The sequence below is a fragment of the Papio anubis genome, chromosome 10, assembly GCF_008728515.1.
Source record: "Papio anubis isolate 15944 chromosome 10, Panubis1.0, whole genome shotgun sequence".
NCBI classification, from domain to species: domain Eukaryota; kingdom Metazoa; phylum Chordata; class Mammalia; order Primates; family Cercopithecidae; genus Papio; species Papio anubis.
The window spans coordinates 116,598,086-116,619,934 of NC_044985.1; the positions used below are offsets into that span (position 1 = coordinate 116,598,086).

The 21,849-nt window shown below is 38.1% G+C and overlaps 1 protein-coding gene across 1 annotated transcript in view; it reads left to right on the forward strand.

Annotated features, from left to right (window-relative positions):
- GIGYF2 (GRB10 interacting GYF protein 2) overlaps positions 1-21,849 on the forward strand; it is a 164,020-nt gene that overhangs the window by 95,326 nt on the left and 46,845 nt on the right. Inside the window, exons 12-18 of the mRNA XM_031651612.1 lie at positions 338-555; positions 648-810; positions 897-1,085; positions 4,402-4,598; positions 5,718-5,877; positions 17,461-17,627; positions 20,696-20,787. Coding sequence (XP_031507472.1) covers positions 338-555; positions 648-810; positions 897-1,085; positions 4,402-4,598; positions 5,718-5,877; positions 17,461-17,627; positions 20,696-20,787 — 1,186 coding nt within the window. The remainder of the gene's footprint in view (positions 1-337; positions 556-647; positions 811-896; positions 1,086-4,401; positions 4,599-5,717; positions 5,878-17,460; positions 17,628-20,695; positions 20,788-21,849) is intronic.

A 21,849-nucleotide genomic window follows, 5' to 3' on the forward strand; every position in this document is an offset into this window, starting at 1 on the left:
TGGCGGCTAATCGGTATTTTAATCAAGTACCTAGGACTTATTAAAAGTGCTTACTTGGAATACAGTGTCCTTTAAATGTGCTTCATTTTAGATTTATCTTTTAAAGCTTTAGAGTATGTTGCATGGCTCAGTACTTAAGTACTGTTGTCGTCTCATAATGGTATGTATACTCTGAACTCTGAACTTACATTTAGTTGCCTAATGTTCTCTTTACTAGGTCAGTCCATTTGAGTTTGCAGTCACTTGTAGTTTTCTCCTTTATTTTCTATTCCTGATTTTCTTTTTCAAATACTGTCATAAAACTTTTCTAAGGTTTGTGTCCTCCTTCTCATCTCAGATGGCCCTCGTTCTGCAGGCTGGCGGGAACACATGGAACGACGTCGAAGGTTCGAGTTTGATTTTCGAGATAGAGATGATGAAAGGGGTTACCGAAGGGTTCGCTCTGGCAGTGGGAGCATAGATGATGACAGGGATAGCTTGCCCGAATGGTGCTTAGAGGATGCTGAAGAAGAAATGGGCACATTTGACTCATCTGGAGCATTCCTCTCTCTAAAAGTAAGAAATGTGTTTTAAATGTCATGACCAACATTAACCTTATACCAAAGCCAAATCTGCTGTTGATCTTTGGTTTTATTCTCTTGCTACAGAAAGTGCAGAAAGAGCCTATTCCAGAAGAGCAGGAGATGGACTTCCGGCCTGTGGACGAAGGGGAGGAGTGCTCTGACTCTGAGGGTAGCCATAATGAGGAGGCCAAAGAACCTGATAAGACAAATAAGAAAGAAGGAGAGAAAACAGATAGAATAGGAGTTGGTAAGGCCTCTTCTTGCCCTTTACTTTTTTTTCCTCCATCAAACCAAAACTTTCCTAAGTTCAACTAAGATTACTTCGTGTTCCAGAAGCTAGTGAGGAAACTCCCCAGACCTCATTATCATCTGCTAGACCAGGCACTCCTTCAGACCATCAGTCTCAGGAAGCATCACAGTTTGAGAGGAAAGATGAACCAAAAACCGAGCAAACGGAAAAAGCTGAAGAGGAGACTCGGATGGAAAATAGTCTACCAGCCAAAGTGCCCAGCAGAGCGGATGGTATGTATTTGTGGGAATAGACAAGCTAAAATAGGATTCTGCTGAGGCCAGTGATCATTGATAAGATAGGCTTCTACTTATGCCTCCTAGAACTGCTTTTAGTGGGTGAATTATCAGAATAGATTATTTTACCAGTAAACCCAGTCAAGGAGGGCTTCTCACTTATGTGTCTGTCTCAGAATTTACCAAAACAGAGAATCTGCAAGGGTGGAGCTCTGGAATCTCCTGTCCTAAGGTGTTATGACATAGCCACCGTGTCATTACTAGTGAACTGGGTGTCAGATCCTTTGCATTAGTTTGATTCCCATATCAGACAGTTACCTTCCTTTCATGTGTTGACTGATTATGTGCCCAACTTAAATTACCAGATGACACACCAAAATGCCATTGTTCTAAAAGAGGCCAAGAAGAGAACATATATAAATCTGTGGCACAATAAGCTTAAAATATATCTCTTTTTCAGTGTTAATGTATTGGTTTAAGTTGCTCATATACTTTATTAGGCAATATTAATGCTCATTTCCATGTTTCTTCTTGTACATATTAGAAAATGTCATTGTAATGCCTGACGTTGAAGGGTTGCTTGATTCATTTACTGTAAAAATTCATACCTTGTAACATGACATATGAGACACTGCACAATCTGGCATCTGCTTCCCTTTGTGCAGTTTCATTGCCAGCCTCTTTACCTCCCTCACATTCTACTCACCAGCCTCAAAGCCTTCTAGGTCCTGAAATATCTCCTGTTTTCTAGGGTTCATACCTTAGCACATCGTTTTCTCTGTTCTTGAAACTCTCTTCCATCCAAAGCCCCCAGACTAGGGTAGGTGTCTTCTTCCTTTGTTTCTTAAACAATCAGCCTTATTTCTAACATAGCATTATAATATCATAAAGATGTTTATTACCTTGTTTTCCCAGTAGACTGATACTTTGAGAACTCAAACCAAGAATTTTTCAATTTTTTAAATGTCTAGAACAAAGCTGATTTTTTTTTTTTTTAAGAGATGAGATTCACTGGGTGTGATGGCATGTGCTTGTAATCCCAGCTACTCAGAAAGCTGAAATGGGGGAGATCACTTGAGCCCAGGAGTTTGAGAACAGCATGGACAACATAGCAAGACCCCGTCTCTAAAAACAAAACGAACAACAAAAATGAGACAAGGCCTCGCTATGTTGCTCAGGCTGGATCCGAATTCCTGGGCTCAAGTGATTCTCCTGCCCTTAGCTTCTTGAGTAGCTCAGCAAGTACTTGAATCTGTACTCTGCATAGCAGGCACTGTGAGACTGGCATATCTTTGAGACAGTTTGATTTGTAGTAGGATATGCCCCAGAACTACTTGTGGTACATTCTTTTGAATAAACATGCTTGAAGCCTTATTCAGGAGATTCTTGGATCAAGTCTAGATATGCATATTCTGAGACAGCTTCAGAGATGTACATTAAAGGTCAAAACTCCAGATTTATAGTGTGTAGGGGAGATAAAGCGTGCCTGTATCACTATTCCAGAGCACAAAGTAAGATAAGGGTTCACTGCTGGCAGACTCTTGGGATACTCAGGAAGTAGGTGGTCTCTGAACACATCTTGGAATAGTAAGTAGAATTTGGAGGTAAGTGTAGCTAGATGAATTGGGAGAAGGCATTCCAGTACTAGGGAGCAGTGAAAGCTGAAGTGAAGAAGTGGGACTGATCCAGGCTTGGGCAGGAAATCAACGTTTTTATGTGATGAAATATGAAGTGTGAAAAGGAGGATATTGGGAAACATGGTTAGAACATGGATTTGACAGCGGGGTGTAGACTATCTTGTGATGACAGTTCGGCTTCACTCTGACCACTTAGACTCCTGAGCAGTCTCTATGGGGTAGGTAGTACACCTGTAAAGGGAAGTCGTGGCAGAGGAGATGTTAAAATAAGTATTGGCAGGACTCAGTCATTGACTGGATATCAGGTTAAAGAAGAGGCAAGAGCCAAAGAGGATTATAAGAGGATTATGGTGCCATTCACATGAAAAGAAGAGGGAAGAGCCAAAGAGCCTGAGAGGATTAGGGTGCCATTCACCATAGAGTGGAAGTCGAGGAGCACACTGGGGAGGGAAGAGAATAAATTCAGTTTTGAACAGTAATTCTGAGGTGTTGATGAGAAGAAATTAAGTGGGGATGGCCAAAGAGCAGTTGTGAATGAGGGACTGTAGCTAGATGGGAAGAGTTTAGGGCTAGAGAGAGAATGAAAATTGAAAATATTGCATGCACTTATTAGGGGTAAGAAGAAAAGTGGACTGAGATTAGAACTTTGAGTAAATCCCATTTTTAAAGGGTAAAGGAAGAGGAACCAGAGAAAAATCCTCAGAGGTAAAAGTAGAGATAGGAGAGTAGAGTGCAGGGAAACTAAGGAATGGGTTAGCTTAGAATTGAGTTGATAATGTCAGATGCTACTAAGAGATTGGATGAGGAAGACTAGGAAAAGTCGTTGTATTTGGCAACTTTGTGTCACTGCTTATCTTTGAGAGAGGAGCTTTACTGGAGAGATGAGAGTAGAAGTCCCCTTACAGCAGGTGTGCGTAAAGTGGAGACAGCATGTATAGACTATCCTTTTAAAAAGTATGGCAAAGAATGAGTCAGTGAGAGGAGCAGGAATTTGGAGAAGCTATCTGTAATTGAACAAACAAGATTTCAAAGGGGAAACTGCAATTATACCTAATTATTCCATCCCCCTTTTCCTTCTTAAGAGCCTGCACACTGAGAGGTTAGAAATAGGAACCAAGACAGAACCTCTTTTGTAATTTGTATTCCTATTGAGAAGAACATCCTGCGCTGTACAGGTAGACTCCAAGTGCTTCTCATTATCCTACAAGATGTAATGTATTGAATTATATTAATCATGACTTGAAACAGGTACTTAAGGAGCATAATCATTGATATTTTCAGTAAAGGTTTTGATGAGAGATGACATATCTTTGAGAAGATTTAGGGTGCATTGATAACTATCCTTTACAATTGGAGACATGTTATGAAGAAAGGATTAGACTGATTGTTTTTAAGAGGTCAGCCTATAACTGGGTAGGTGCTCTGGTGACACAGGTAAGCCCTGGAGAATCACCTTTTAGGTACCTTTTAACTCTTACCTTTTGTCATTCTGTGTAGGTAATTTTGTCATTCTAGGAAGCAATATTACATTTTTCCATTGAAGTAACTTCACTGTTCATGACAGGGCTAACATTTCTGTTGGACCCAGTTAGCAGGCTGTGCGACTTGATAATGTAGTTAGCCTTCATACAAGTCTCTGTATTTCAAAGGATTTTCATCTTATTTTTTCCCCCTAGAAATGGTTGCTGATGTCCAGCAGCCCCTGTCGCAGATTGCTTCAGATACAGCCTCTCCTCTTCTCATACTTCCACCTCCTGTTCCCAATCCTAGTCCTACCCTCCGGCCAGTTGAAACGCCAGTTGTAGGTGCTCCTGGTATGGGCAGTGTTTCCACAGAACCCGATGATGAAGAAGGTCTCAAACATTTGGAGCAGGTAGAAATCCTGTTAATTCTTTTTGTCTCCTCTTAAACTGCCATAAAAATTAGCAGGCATTACATGAGTATTCAAATATAAAACTTTTGTCACTAGATTTTAAGTACTGGAAAAATTGGAAATTTAGTGTTTATTTGTATAAGTAATTGTCTTTCAATTCATTTCATACTTATAAGTTTCTGCTATGTAGTAGTCATTATGTCAGGTTATTTTTTGCTCTTAGGTGGCCCCTAGCTATTTACTTTTCTTTTTTCTTTTTGGACATTAGTGGAATGCCAAAAATGGTGAGTACAAGCAGCTGTGGATGGTCACTGTATCTTCTGTAATTTTTGCTTCAAGTATAACGGGGAAAATAGTTAAACTGTCAGAGCATTAACATCTTATTCATGTCTCTAAATTTCCCCAAGATTGTGTATACCATTGTTATATGTAAAGTAAGTGATAGCTTGCTTTTCTGTGAAAGAATTTCTCTTCCCTTTGGGTTGGGATGGTTAGTGGCAGGAAATGCTGAAGAAAGGAAAAAGTGAGATAGTGTCTTAGTAAGACTTGTAAGAGATTTTATTTATAATTTATTAATTGAGCCTTTTGTTCTATTAACATTCTTTTTACAGGTTTAGTTTATACCGTTTAGAGTTGACCAGTAGCTTATTAGTTTAAAAAGTACTCTTAGCCAGGCAAGGTGGTGCGTGTCTGTAGACCCAGCTGCTTGGGGAGACTGAGGTAGGTGGATCGCTTGATCCCAGGAATTCAAGAACAGTCTGGGTAGCATGATGAGACCTCGTCTCTATTAAAAACAAGCAAAGTACTCTTACTAGTGTTGATTTGAACCCGGGGCTTTGATCCGGAGCAGTTTTTGTTTTAATCTTAGTTGATTTGATTAGTAATTTTGAGACCTTGAGCAAGACTTGGCATCTCTGAGCCTTAGTTTCCCCCTCTGTAAAATGAGGATAGTACCTGTTTCATGGCATTGTTGGGAGAAGTTACCTGCTATGTCCTTTGCATAGTGACTTTCATAGATCAAGTAGTCCAAAAAAAAAAAAAGGGAAGTCATTGTTACTATGTGTACAAGTACTAATTTAGGATCATTTGTTTCCTTGATTTCTGTTTTTCTGTTATTAGCAAGCTGAGAAAATGGTGGCTTATCTCCAAGACAGTGCACTAGATGATGAAAGATTGGCATCAAAACTGCAGGAGCACAGAGCTAAAGAAGTGTCAATTCCATTGATGCATGAAGCAATGCAGAAGTGGTATTACAAAGATCCTCAGGGAGAAATTCAAGGCAAGTTGTTCCTTTCTCCTTTAAGTACTGAAGTGTGTGCCATTACTTCCAGAATCTCTAAGAAGGGATTTGTTTAATTTGAATTATAGTAGGAAAAAAAGTCAACAAGCACACGCGCGCACACACACGTAGACTAGAAGTGTTTCTGATTTCAGGTGTTTTTAGATTCCTTCCCGATATTGGAATAATTGCATTGTACATACCAGTTGAGCATCCCTAATCTGAGAAATCCAAATTCCATAATGCTCCATCGAATGTTTCCTTTGTGTGATGCTCAAAAAGTTTCAGATTTTAGAGCATTTTGGACTTCAGATTTTTGTATTAGAGATAGTCAACCTATGTGAAAATAATTTGAATACAGCCTGGTGTGGTGGCTCACGCCTGTAATCCCAGCACTTTGGGAAGCCGAGGTGGGTGGATCACCTGAGGTCAGGAGTTTGAGACCAGACCGGCCAACATAGTGAAACTCCATCTCTACTAAAAATACAAAATTAGCCAGATGTGGTGGTGGGTGCCTGTAATCCCAGCTTCTCAGGAGGGTGGCAGGAGAACCGCTTGAACCCAGGAGGCAGAGCCTGCAGTGACCCAAGATCACGCCACTGCACTCCAGCCTGGGCGACAGAGTGAGATGCTGTCTCAAAAAAAAAAAAAAAAAAAATTGAATACAAGGCAGAATGTGACGACAAATATGACAGGGATAATATTTAAGCAAATGTTTCAGACTTTTTAAAACTTAAGCAAAATGTTTAAGACTGTCAGCTCTGGCATCTTAGTTGGTTAAGGAGGCAGGTAACCTCCTCACCTTCTCTGTGTTTCCATTTCCCTGACTGTGAAAAGATGATGGCAGCAGTAGTGTTGGAGGACCTTAACTGTTTTGTTTTCAAGTGGAGTTGATAAAAATGGTAGAGAACTACTAAAAATGTCAGATAAAAGATAGTACTGTGTTACACATGAATCCCTTAGAAGATTTGTGTGGTGTATAAGTTCGATTAGAATGGGCACAGAGTGCTATCTATCTATAAAGGATATTTGTTGATTCTTCATTTCTGCTTTTGAAATCTATCCTGTTACCCTGAAATTGGTTGGTCACTTCATATTAGTGTAATTTTAATGATAGCATTTTACTGTGTGCCTACCCTGTGAGCTCTCTCCAGTGAATTAACTCCCCATTCCACTCTCAATCCCCTTACCCTGCCTATTCTTCACAGCATTTATTACTACCTGGCATTTTACATATTTGTTCATTGTTTACAGTCTGGTAAGATATATGAGAGCAGGGCTTTGTGTGTGTGTCTGTGTGTGTTTTACTCAAATTTATTTTGGGATAATCATAGCTATATATGTAATTATAAGGAATAATACAGAGAGATTACATATACCCTTTACACAGCTTCCCCTGGTGGTAACCTCTTGCAGAACTATAGTACAGTAACATAAGTGGGACATTGACATTTGTACAGTCAAGATTCAGAACATGGCTGATTGTGGTGGCTCATGCCTGTAATCCCAGCATTTGGAAGGCCAAGGTGGGTGGCCCACTTGAGGCCAGGAGTTCAAGACCAGACTGGCCAACATGGTGAAACCCCATCTCTACTAAAAATACAAAAATTAGCTGGATGTCGTGTCATGCGCCTGTAGTCCCAGCTGCTTGGGTGGCTGAGGCATGAGAATCACTTGAACCCAGGAGGCAGAGGTTGCCATGAGCCGAGATTGTGCCACTGCACTTTAACGTGGGTGACAGAGGGAGATTGTGTCTCCAAAAAAAAAAAAAGATTCAGAACTTTTCCATCTCCACAGAGATTCTTCAGGTTGCTCTTTTATAGCCACCTGAGCTTCCCTTCTACCCCCGCTCCTTTGTTAGCCTCTAGCAATGACTCATCTGTTCTCCAGCTCTGTGTTTTGTCATTGCAAGAATGGAATGGAATCACACTTTTGGAGATTGGTTCTATTCACTCAGCATAATTCTCTGGAGATTAATCCAGGTTATTGCATATATCAATAGTTTGTGTCTTTTTATTACTGAGTAGTAGTGTGTGATATGAATGTTATCAAAGTTTGTTTAACCATTCACCCATTGAAGGACATCTGGTTTGTTGAAGTTTTAGGGCTATAATGAATAAAGCTGCTATAAACATTTATGGACATGTTTTTGAGGGAACATAAGTGTTCGTTCCTCTGGGCTAAATGCCCAGGAGTGCAGTTGCTGAGTTGTATGGTAGTTGTATGCTTAGTTTTAAAAGAAACTGCCAAACTGTTTTCCAGAGTGGCTATACCATTTCATGTGCCCACCAACAATCTATGAGCGATGCAGTTTCTCCACGTCCTTATCAGCATTTGATGTTGTTGCTATTATTCTGTTTTAACCATTCTGACAGGTGTGGTGTTATCTCATTGGGGTTTTAAATTTACATTTCCCTAATGGCTAATGATGTTGATCATCTTTGCATGTTCTTACTGGCCATCTATTTGTCCTGTTCATTCAAGTTTTTCTTCATGTTTCATGTCTTTTTTTGTTCATGTCCTAATTGGATTGTTTGCTTATTTTACGTTTTTTAAGTTCATTTTAAATATTGTATTAAAATACACATAAAATTTACCATCTTAGCCATCTTTAAATGTATGGTTCAGTGGTATTAAATACATTTTTAATGTTGTGCAACCATCATCCGTCTCCATAACTCTTTCATCTTCCGAAATTGGAATTGTATACGTTAAACGATAATTCCTCATTTCCTCCAGTCCCTGGCAATTACCATTATACTATCTGTTTCTATGAATTTTACTATTCTAAGCACCTTATGGAAGTGGAATTGTACAGTATTTGTCTTTTGACTGGCTTATTTCACTTAGCATAATGTCTTCAAGGTTCATTCATGTTGTAGCGTGTGTCAAAATTTTCTTCCTTTTTAAGACTGAATAGTATTCCCCTGTAGGTGTATTACACATTTTGCTTATCCATTTCATCTATTGATGGACACTTGGGTTGTTTTCATGTTGCAGTTATTGTGAATAATGTTGTTATGGGCCAGGTGCGGTGTGGTTCACGCCTATAATTCTGACCCTGTGGGAGCCTGAGGTGGGAGGATTGCTTGAGCCCAGGAGTTTGAGACCAGCGTGGGAAACATGGAGAGACCTTGTCTCTATAAAAAAAAATTAAAAATTAACTGGGTGTGGGATGGTGTGTGCCTGTAGTCCCACCTACACAGGAGACTGTAGCAGGAGGATCACTTGAGCCCAGGAGTTGGAGGCCACAGTGAGCTGTGATAGTGCCACTGCACTCCAGCCTAGGTGACAGAGCAAGACCCTGTCTTTAAAATAATAATAGTAATAATAATAATACTGCTTTGAACATGAAGGTACAACTATCTCTTTGAGACCCTGTTTTCAATCCTTTTGGGTATATACCAAGAAGCAGAATTGCTTGATCATGTGGTAGTTATATTTTTAATTTTTTGAGGAGCTACCATACTATTTTCCACAGTGACTGTACCATTTTACATTCTCAAAAACAGTCCACAAGGGTTTTAATTTCACCAAATTCTCACCAACACTTTTTTAATAGTAGCCATCCTAATGGGTGTGAGGTGATATCTCATTGTAGTTTTCATTTGCATTTTCCTAATGATAAGGAATGTTAAGCATCTTTTCATGTGCTTATTAGCCGTTTGTATACCTTCTTTGGTGAAATGTCTATTCAAGTCCTTTGCCTTTTTTTTTTTTTTTTTTTAATTGGGTTGTTAATTTTTTTGTTGCTGAGTTTCAGTTCTCTATATATTCTGGATGCTAATCCCTTATCAGATACATGATTTGTAAATATTTTCTCCCATTCTTTGGGTTGCCTTTTTATTCTGCTGATAATGTCTTATCATGCACTTTTTTTTTTAATTTTCAAGAAGTCCAATTTGTCTGTTTTTGCTTTGTTGCCTATGCTTTTGTTGTCATATCCTAGAAATCATTATTGTATCCAATGTTGTATAAAGCATTTGCCCTATGTTTTCTTCTGAGAGTTTTACCGATTTAGGTCATGCACTTAGATCTTTGATCCATTTTGAGTTTTTGAATATGGTGTTAGGTAAGAATCCAATTTCATTCTTTTGCATGTAGATATCCAATTTTCCAGGTACCATTTGTTAAAAAGACTGTCCTTTTTCCATGGAATAGTCTTAGCATCCTTTTCAAAATATTTGACCATGTATTCTGGTTCATTTTGGGGCTCTCTGTTCTATTTTATTGGTCTATATGTCTGTCTTTATGTTGGCATTACACTGTTTTGATTACTCTTTGTAGTAAATTTTGAAATCAGGAAATGTGAGTCCTCCAGCTTTTTCTTTTCTTTTCTTTTCTTTTCTTTTCTTTTCTTTTTAGACAGGGTCTTTCTCTGTTGCCCAGGCTGGAGTGCAGTAGTATGATAATGGCTCACCATAGCCTTAAACTCCTGGACTTAAGTGATCCCACCCCAGCCTCTTTAGAACAAGCACACACCACCACATTCAGCTAATTATTTTTCTTTTTTAGAGACGAGGTCTCAGCTGACATGTGCTGGCTCATGCCTGTAATCCCATTGCTTTGGGAGGCTGAGACCAGAGACCAGAGGACTGCTTGAGTCTGGGAGTTTGAGATCAGTCCGGGCAACATAGTGAGACCCTGTCTCTCACTTTTTTATTGTATTTTATTTTTTTTTGTTGTTGGAGACAGAGCCTTGCTCTGTCACCCAGGCTGGAGTGCAGTGGGGCGGTCTTGGCTCACTGCAACCTCTGCCTTCTGGGTTCAAGCAATTCTTTTGCCTCAGCCACCCAAGTAGCTGGGATTACAGGCATGAACCATTGCGCCAAGCCAAGAGATCCCACCTCATCTTAAAAAGAAAAAAAGAAACAAATTCTTGCTATGTTGACCAGGCTGGTTTTGAACTTCTGGCTGTAAGTGGTACTCCCTGTCTTTCTTCTGCCATCTTGGCCTCCCAAAGGGGGATTATAGGTGTGAGCCACTGCGCCTGGCCAAAAAATTTTATTAATTACATTTTTAAATTGTCACATAAGAGACTGGGCGTGGTGGCTCATGTCTGTAATCTTCTGCACTTTGGGAGTCTGAGGCGGGAGGATCACTTGAGTCCAAGAGTTTGAGACCAGCCTGGGCAACATAAGTGAGACCCTGTCTCTACAAATAATAAAAAATTAGCCAGGTGTGGTGGTACGCACCTGTATACCCAGCTACTTGGGAGGCTGAGGCAGGAGAATTGCTAGAGCCTAGGAAGTTGAGGCTGCAGTGAGTACAGCACTCGGCTTGAGTATCAGAGACCCTGTCTTTAAAAAAAAAAAAAAAAAAAGACATATATATTATATATTTGCTGTATACGACATGATGTTTTTAAATATGCATACATATTATGGATGGCTAAATCAGTTTGATTAACAAGCGTACTAATCATTTTTTGTAGTGAGAGCACTTAAAAATCTACTTGGCAGTGTTTTTTAAGAGTACAATACATTGTTATTAACTATAGTCATTGTTGCATGATAGATCTCTTGCTCTTTTTCAAGAAAGAAACATTGTTTTGGCCATTTGCCCTCTTTTGAGATTTCGTATGTATTTTAGGATGGATTTTCTGTTTCTGCAACAAGCATCATTGGGATTTTAATAGGGATTACCTTTAATCTGGAGATTGCTTTGTAACATTGTAACAATGTTAAGTCTTCCAGTCTGTGAACATGGATGTGTTTCCATTTATTTAGGTCTTTAATTTCTTTTAGCAGTGTTTTGTAGTTTTCTTTGTACAAGATTTTTACATCCTTAGTTAATCCCTAAGTATGTTATTCTTTTTGATGTTATTGTAAGGGAAATTTTTTCTTAATTTTCTTTTCAGATTGTTCATTGTTAGTGTATAGAAATGCAACTGATTTTTGTGTCTTGACTTTGTGTCCTGCCACTTTGCTGAATTTGTTTTTTACTTCTAACCTGTTTTTGGAAAAAGAGAATCTAGAATTTTCTGCATAAAAGGCTATATATCATCTGTGAACAGACTTCTTCCTAATTTGGATGTTTTTTTTTTTTTCTTCTTCTTCTTGCCCAGTTGCTCTGACTAGAACATTTGGTACTATCTTGAATAGAGAGGTGGTGAAGGTGGGCATCCTTCCCTAGCTCCTGATGTTAGAGGAAAGCTTTCAGTCTTTCACTATTGAATATGATGTCCACTGTGGGATTTTTATATATGACTTTTATTGTATTGAGGTAGATCTCTCTATTCTTAGTTTGTTGACCCTTATGAAAAGGTGATACTACTTCTGTGTCAATTAAGATGACCATGTGGTTTTTTCCCCCTTATTTTGTTAATATGGTAAATTACATTGATCAATTTTCATATATTGATGCCTTGAACCATCCTTGCATTCTAGGAATAAATAAATCCCACTTGGATTATAGTGTATAATCTTTTTAATATATTACTGAATTTGCTTTGCTAGTATTTTGTTAAGAATTTTTGCATCAATGTTCATAAAGGATATTTGTCTATATTTTCTTTAGAACCTTTGTCTGACTTTGATACCAGGGTAATTTTGGCTTCATAGAATTAGTTAGGAAGTATAGGCAGTCTTCCTTCCTTTTCAGTTTTTGGAAAAAGTTTGAGAAGGATTATGATTAGTTTTTCCTTAAATATTTGGTACGTTTTCACCAGAGAAGCCATCAGGGCAGGTCTTTCCTTTGTCCAGAGATTTTTTTTTTTTTCTAAGACAGAGTCTAGTCAGCCAGGCTGGAGTGCAGTGGCACGATCTCAGCTCACAGCAACTGCCGTCTCCCAGGCTCAAGCAGTTCTCCTGCCTCAGCCTCCTGAGTAGCTGGGATTACAGGCGTGTGCCACCATGCCTGGCTAATTTTTATATTTTTAGTAGAGACGGGATTTTGCCATGTTGGCCAGGCTGGTCTTGAACTCCTGACCTCAGGTAATCCACCCGCCTCGGCCTCCCAAAGTGCTGGGATTACTGGCGTGAGCCACTGTGCCCAGCCTGTTCAGAGATTTTTGATTACTGATTCTAGATACTAGTCCTTTGATGGATATGTGGTTTGCACATATTTTTTGTCAGTCTTTATCTTCTCATTTCATTCTCTTAATAGGGTCTTTCACAGAGCAAAAAGTTGTAAATTTTGATGAATACAATAGATAAATGTTTTTCTTTTATAGGTGGTTCTTTTTTGTATTAAGTTTAACAAGAACACTTTGCCTAAGCTTTAGATTCCAACAGTTTTTTTTTTCATGGAAAAATTTTATAGTTTTTATATTTTACATTTAAGTTCGCGGTCCATTTTAAATTAATTTTCGTGTAAGCTAGTTTTGTTTTGCTGTTTTTTTCTCAGTGAGTATCCATTTGCTTCAGGACCAAGAATGTCTTTTCTCTCTTAAATTGTTTTCTTTCACCTTTGTTAAAATTTAGTTAAGCATATTTGTGTGGGTCTATTTCTTTGTGGTTCTGTTTCTATTTCTACTTCTTAATTTTGTCCCATAGATCACTGTCTCTTCCTTCACCAGTACTATACAATCTTGATTACTGTAGCTGTATAATAAGTCTTGAAATTGGGTAGACTGATTCTTCCCAGTTTAATCTTGTTTTTAAAATTTTTTTTTAACTATGTAGTTCCTTTGCCTTTCCATAAAAATTTTTAGGATAATCTTGTCTGTATTTACTAAAAATCTTGTTGAGATTCTGATAGGAATTATGTTGAACCTCTGTATCAGTTTGAGAAGAATTGATGTCTTTACCATGTTAGTCTTTTAGTTCATGAACTTGGTGTGTCTGTCTGTGTCATTAGATCTTTGATTTCTTTCATCAGTGTTGTGTAGTTTTCAGCATACATTCTGTATGTATAGATTTACATCTGAGCATCTCAGTTTTTTTGTTTTTTTGTTTTTTTTCCCCAGTGATAGTAAATGTTTGAGCTCATTTATTAGCTCAAGGAGTTCTTTTTGCTTTCTGTTCTTTGGGTAGTTTCCTTGAGATTTTACATAGACAGTCATATTTATCCATAGATGGGGCAGCTTTATATCTTCATTTTAAATCTGTATGCCTTTTATTTGTTTTTGTTGCCTTATTGTATGTTTGATCACTATATTGAGTGAGAGTGGTGAGAGTAGACATCCTTCCCTTGTTTTCCTGTGTTCTTTTAAAGGGAATACATTCAGTCTTTAATAATTAAATGTAATGTTAGCTGTAAGGTTTTTATAGATGTTCTTTATCAAGTTGAGGAAGTACCCATTCATTCCTGTTTTCTGAGAGTTTTTATTGTGAGTGGGTATTGGATTTTGTCAGATGCTTTTCCTGCCTCTGTTGATTGATCATGTGATTTTTCTTTAACCGTTTCATGTGGTGGGTTATATTGATTGCTGTTCGAATATTGAACTAGCTTTGCATCCTTGAAATAAATACCACTTGGTCATGATACATAATCTTTTGTAGATACTGGTGAATTATATTTTCCAATATTTTGGTAAAGATTTTTGTATCTGTATTCATGAGGGATGTTGTTTTATAGTTTTGTTTTTTGTGTAGTTTTAGTATCAGGGTAATATTAGCTTCATAAAATGAATGGGAAAGTATGTCTTCCCCTTTTATTTTCTGAAAGAGGTTTTTTAGAATTGGCGTTAATTCTGCTTTAAATGTTTGGTGGAGTTCTCCATTGAACCCACCTGGAGCCTTCTTTTTTGGAAATTAAAAAATTATATTTTCTATTTCCCTAGTAGTTTTAAAGTTATTTAAATGATCTATTTTATGTGAGCGAGTTGTAGTATGTGTTTTTAAATGAATTGGTCCATTTTGTCTAAGATATCAAATGTATATGTGTAGAGTTGTTTGTAGTATTTCCTTATTATCCTTTTGATGTCTGCAGGTTCTGTAGTGATATCTCATTTCTGATATTGGAAATGTGTGTATTTCTCTTTTTTTCTTGTCAGTCTTGCTAGAGGTTTCTCAGTTATACTGAAATTTTCTAAAAATCGGTTCTTTATTTCACTGCATTTTCTCTCTTGCACTGAAATAGAGAGTTCTTATTTTCAGTTTTATTTCTACTCATTTCTTTCCTTCTGATTGCTTAGGGTTTATTTTATTTTATTTTATTTTATTCTATTTTATTTTATCTTATTTCTTTTCTTTTTGGAGACAGTCTTACTCTGTCACCCAGGCTAGTGTACAGTGGCGTGATCTTGGCTCACTGTAACCTCTGCCTCCTGGGTTCAAGTGATTCTTGTGCCTCGGCCTCCCAAGTAGCTGGGATTACAGGCACGTGCCGCCACACCCAGTTAATTTTTGTGTTCTTAGTAGAAATGGGCTTTCACCATGTTGGCCAGGCTTATCTCAAGTGATCTGCCTGCCTTGGCCTCCCACAGTGCTGAGATTACAGGCATGAGCCACCATGCCCGGCTTTATTTTGTTCTTTTTAGATTTATGAAGTGGGAGCTTAGATTATTGATTTGGAACTTTTTCTCTTTTCTAGTGGAAACATTTAATACTATACATTTCTCAGCACTTCTTTAGTTGTATCCCACAAAATTAGATATGTGTATTTTCATTATTTTCATTTTCTTTTTTTGTTTTTTTGAGACTGAGTCTCACTCTGTCACCCAGGCTGGAGTGTGGTGGTGCCATCTTGGCTCACTGCAACCTCTGCTTCCCAGATTCAAGCAATTCTCCTGCCTCAGCCTCCCAAGTAGCTGGGACTACAGGCATGCACCACCATGCCCAGCTAATTTTTGTGTTTTTTAGTAGAGACATGGTTTCACCATGTTGGCCAGGCTGGTCTCGAACTCCTGACCTCGGGTGATCTTCCCACCTTGGCCTCCTAAAGTGCTGGGATTAGAGGCATGAGCTGCTGTGCCCAGCCTGTATTTTTATTTCCATTCAGTTCTGTGTATTTTAATTTCCCTTGAGACTTCCTCTTTTACCCTTGGATTATTTTGAAGTATATTTTTGGATTTCTAAGTGTTTGGATGATTTCCTGTTATTTTTCTTGTATTGCTAGCTTGATTCTTGGTGGTCAAAGAACATACTATATGTGATTTTTTTTTATTATTTCCATAGGTTTTTGGGGGAACAGGTGATACTTGGTTACATGAGTAAGTTATTTAGTGGTGATTAGAGATTTTGGTACACCCATCACTCGAGCAGTATACACTGAATATGATTTCAATTTTTAAAAATCTTTTTATGTTTGTTTTATTGCCCCAAATATGTTCTATTATTGCTGTATGTTCTGTGGTTAGTTGAAAAGAATATGTATTTTTTTATATTTGGAATGTTCTGTAAAGTCATTTCACTTCTGTTGGTTGATTGTGTTGTTGAATTCTGTAATCTTGCAGATTTTCTGCTAGTTGGTCTATCACGTGGTGGTTACGTCTTCAATTTGTGGATTTGTCTGTTTCTTTTTTTCAGTTCTGTCAGATCCTGCTCCGTATATTTTGGAGCTTTGTTGTTTGGTACATACATATTACAATTCCTGCATCTTCTATGTGTATTGACCCTTCTTTATTACATCTCTCTGTCTCCGATAATTTTCTTTGCTCTGAAGTCAACGGTATCAAACATGAATATAGCTTACTTTAAGTTAATATTTGCATGATATATCTTTTTATCTCCTCAATCTGCCAACTTTGTTATATTTTGTGTGACTTTCTTGTAGATAGCATATAATTAGGTCATGTGTTTTGGTTGCTGACTTCATCTCCAAATCTGTGATATATGCTATCAAAAGAAAAACCAGGGAATTCATGATCATGTCATCACCGAGACCCCTAGTCAGCCTACCTTCTTCTCTCCACCTTTCAGTGTTACTTGTTTTATATATTAATACAGTGTCCAGGGTTTCTAGTTGTACTTAGAGGAGGAATAGGGAAAAGCACATCTACTTAATCTTCTGAAGTGGAAGTTCCAGGGCTTTGCTTTATTTATTGCCATATCCCTACTGTCTACATCGTATATCATCAATGTTAAGTAAATATTTGTTGAATGAATTAATGGTTTTTGATCAGAGTGAATTTGTATGTTAATTTTATGTCTATGAAATACTTGATTATGTCTTTTTTATATATGAAATACTTGATTATGTCATATTATAAAACATTCAGAGAATACTCGTTTTTTCCCCACTACCAAGATCAGAGAGTGAATTATAATTTGTCTTAATTATTATTTACATTTTGCCCCCCTTTCACTAATCTATGGCAGAAAATGAAAATTGGAGAACGTTTTCAGCCTTGCATGTTTATATTCTTTATGCCTAAATGATACAAAGTCTAGTAAATACTTAACTCTTCAATTGTATCATACTTTACTGACACATGAATTGTTGTGGAGATTGAGATAGAGACAGTTATGCTCCTTATAATTGAAGTACTGCTGATAATTTGGGATGTATAAACACAGACTTTATTTTAAAATTATTTTATTAGAAGTCTGTTAGCTACCTTTAGAGGTGAATTAAATTAGATGGTATAAAACCTTTTGACAGATGCCACCTCAATGAGGATCAGATGCAGGAAATATTTTTTTTCTCTGAGTCTGAAAGATTTCTTATTGTCCTTCTGTTTAATTGGTGCTATTATAGGTCCCTTCAATAATCAGGAGATGGCAGAATGGTTTCAGGCGGGCTATTTTACTATGTCTTTATTGGTGAAGAGAGCATGTGATGAAAGCTTCCAACCTCTTGGCGATATCATGAAAATGTGGGGAAGGGTTCCCTTTTCCCCAGGTCCAGCTCCCCCTCCCCATATGGTAAGTACCTTCCACCTCACCTGAAATACATATTAGTCACAGAAACACTTGATTCTCTTTGAAAACACAACCCAGATATATCATCTAATGAAGGAATTGTAGTTCTTTGAAATTAATGGAAATAGTAAGGGAAAGTCTGAATGGAAGACTGAATACTTAGCTATAATGATCTTTTCAAAACTCAAGTAACCTGTGCCTGTCCTCTTCACACGCCACCTCCTCCCCAACAGAGAAATGGAATCCTTCGGTAACATTCCAGCAAATGTAAAATGAAGACCAACACCTTGTCCTGGCCTACCTACCAGGTCCTGCCAACCAGGTCCTGCAATGCCTGGCACCTTACCTTTCTAAGCTCATTTCAGAGCTTTTACCTTTATCTGCTAGGCTTCAACACAGTTGAGCTCTTTGACTTTCTTTGCTGCCTCTAGTTAGAATAAACATTCCCCTCTCTTCCACTTGATTTGCCTCTTGCCTTCTCACTCTTAATGTTTCTAAATTTGAGGTTTGCCTTAAAATAAATGTTACCAGTGCTTCAAAAATATTTTGAGGACTTAAAAGAAATTTAGTTACTGTTATTTTAATTAAAAAATGGAACCATGGCTGGGCACATTGGCTCACTTCTGTAATCCCAGTATGCGAGGGATTTGGGAGGCCAGAGTTGGAGGATTGCTTGAGCCCAGGAGTTTAAAACCACCCTGAACAATGAAGTGAGACCTGTCTCTACAGATAGTAACAAAATAATAATCATAAAAAACTAGCCAGATGTGGTGGCAATCAGTGACAGAGGTGGGATGATCACTTGAGCCTAGAAGTCGAGGCTGCAGTGAGTCGTGATTGCGCCATTGCACTGCAGCTTGGGCAACAGAGTGAGACCCTGTCTCAAAAAAAATAATAATAAAAGGAACCTTAATGCTGGTGATCTCCCTAGGGCTCTGACACTGGGGTACTATTGGCAGGGACAGCCTTCTTCCTCTTGCGGCTGCTCTTGGACTCTCTCAGTAGTGTTCCTTTTGGAGGTTTGTCACCTGTACCTCATTTTTTCTTCTCCAGGTTAGACTTTCTGGTGACGGGCTATAGTTAAAAGTTACCATAAACCTTTTTTTTTTTTTTCCTTTTTTTTAAAGAGATGGAGTCTCGCCATGTTGCCCAGGCCAGTCTCAAACTCCTGGGCTCAGGTGGTCCTCGCACCTCGGCCTTCCAAAGTGCTGGATTTCAGGAATGAGCCACTGTACCCAGCCCATAAACCTTTAGTATGGACGCTGCGTTTCTACAGTAAAGTTATCATTGACTTATTCATCAATTGTATATTGAGGGCCTGTGCCAGGCCTCCTAGTAGGTTCTTAGGAGATGAAGATGAGTAAGACCTACACTCTGTAGTCAAAGGAGTGTGTAGGTGAGGAAAGTGGCTTTTTTTCCATTTTTTTTTCTTTTAAATGTTGATCTTAACCCAGTATTTGATTTCAAAATCCACTAATGTGTTGAGACCTATAGTTTGTGGAGAGCAGTGGTCTAGAATGGAAGATTCCTAGGTGAGAGGAATTTTTTCTCACACCATCCTAGTTGTTTTAAGTCACAAGAAAAATTATACTGTGTATTGCAGCATATAAATTTAACTTATATATCAAGTTTAAGCTTTATTTCCCTTCTCTGAAATTAAGATGGGCTTTGATCTTGCACATCGCAGAAGCTGAAAGCTCATCTCTTGGATGTTGGCATGCTTGCAGTAGTCCGCTTCCCAGTTTCCAGTTACAGGAGCTGAGCCTCAGTCATACCTGTGTAGGAGGGAAACTGTGCAAAGCCCTGCTTCCTGTCTGTTATTGTATTTGCCCTGAATATTGTTGATTAAGAGAGCCCCCCTTCATGATGAATGTATACCTTGAAACTTAGTTTTTCATGTAGACATTTTAGATGAACCTAAGGTACTAGCTATCCTCCAGTATTGAACAAGCAAGAAAAATGTCTCTGAATTTCAGATAATCCCTACCCCAAGAAATTGTGTATCAAATGTCTTATTTCAAACTATAATCAATATATAATAAAGATATAAACTTATGATTTACCTAGTCTGTCATACTTACACTTTTTCTTCTGTTATCTTATACTTCATATTTCTTTCTCCTAATTGTAACTTTTCATAATTTAAATTCGTCATATTATTTCACATATAAGCTAAAAAAATTAGTTTTATTTTACTGCAACTTACTTTTTCTAACTCATGATGTATTAATAGCAACAGAAACACTTTATTTTGGGGGAGTTATAGTTATCAAAGTATATATATATATTTTTTTTGTTTGTTTGTTTGTTTGTTTTTGAGATGGAGTCTTGCTCTATCACCCAGGCTGGAGTGCAGTGGCACAGTCTAGGCTCACTGCAACCTCCACCTCCCAGGTTCAAATGATTCTCCTGCCTCAGCCTCCTGAGTAGCTAAGACTAGGTGTGTGCCACCACACCCAGCTAATTTTTGTATTTTTAGTGAAGACAGGGTTTCATCATGTTGGCCAGGCTGGTCTCAAACCCCTGACCTCGTGATCCACCCGCCTTGGCCTCCCAAAGTGCTGGGATTACAGGTGTGAGCCACTGCGCTCGACCTCTTTTTATATTCTTAACATCTTTAAGATAGATACTGGCTCCCTGCATTCCTTATATACCATTATAAAATTCTATAGCATTTCCTTTGACCTTTAGATACTTTTACATTTTTCTGTATTATATCAAGTTTCTCTAATTTCTGCATTATCTAATTATACAGTCTTTCAGTTACAGTAATAACTCTGGAGTACAGTTGAACATTCAGCTTTAAGGGCAGGAATGGAGAATGGCAGCTGAAATAAGGACCCTTTGCCACTTCAGGGAATCTTTTATAATATTTACACCACTGTTTCCACTAGAAGGCGCTGTTTAGTTTTTAAAGATGTCTGAGTTTTTACTCAAGTGTTTGGGTAAAAGGGTAGAGTGGGAGGTAAAGATCTTAGATTTATTTTGATTTCAGATACCTGTACTAAGTGGCTTTTAGGTTCTTTGCAGTTTATTTAATGGTATTTATTTCCTCACCACTTTATTCCTAGGGAGAACTGGACCAGGAACGACTGACCAGGCAGCAAGAACTCACAGCCTTATACCAGATGCAGCACCTGCAGTACCAGCAGTTTTTAATACAGTAAGAAGAGTTATGCAGTAGGATGTACTGCAGCATGAAAAGGGACTTTAAATAGAATCTGCTCTCAAGTCTCACCTTTTACAGCAGAGAGAGCTAATGGCTTATGTGGCACTTCAGTTGGCCAGCTAGTGGCATCTTACTGCCATACATTCTAATTTTAGTCTTGTCATTTATTTGTTTGTTTGTTTATTTATTTATTAGAACCTCACTCTGTCATCCAGGCTGGAGTACAGTGACATGATCTCGGCTCACTGCAACCTCCACCTCCCTGGTTCAAGTGATTCATGTGCCTCAGCCTCCTGAGTAGCTGGGACTAACAGGCATGTGCCACTACGCCCAGCCTATTTTTGTATTTTTAGTAGAGATAGGGTTTCACTGTGTTGGCAAGGCTGGCCTCGAACTCCCACCCTCAAGTGATCTGCCTGCCTCGCCTCCCAAAGTGCTGGGATTACAGGTGTGAGCCATCACTCCCAGCTTATCTTACTTTTAAATACCAGAAGCTTAGAAGATGACACATAACTTTAATTTTGTAAGCTCTTTAGTTTCTAAGTGCCTCCTGAGTGGCTCAGCTTTGAATGCCACAGAGGAAAAAATATATATATACACATATACATATATATATATATATATATATATATAAAATATAAGCGAGAGGGTGGGAAAGAAGTTAAGGTTAATTCTTTTAGGAGGGGTGTGGAATGACAGCAAAGTCAGTCAGGTTTTGTTGTATCCCTTTTGTAGAAGAAATGAGACTTGCAGTTACGTGGTGCAGAGGTTGGCAAAGTCTGACCTTTGGGCTAAATCTGGCCTGCTCTGTATTTTTATAAGCAAAGTGTTACGGAAACAGACACACCTTTTGGTTTGTGGGATGTGTATTGCTGCTTTTGCCTTACGATGGTAGAATTGAGTAGTTGCAACAGACAGTATATGACCTGCAGTGATGAAACTATTTACTCTCTGGCCCATTACAAAAGTTTAACCCTGATCTAGTGAAGAAAAATTACCTAAATTTTTCCAAGGTGAAGACTATCAATGTATGAATTTTTATAGAAGTGTTACATT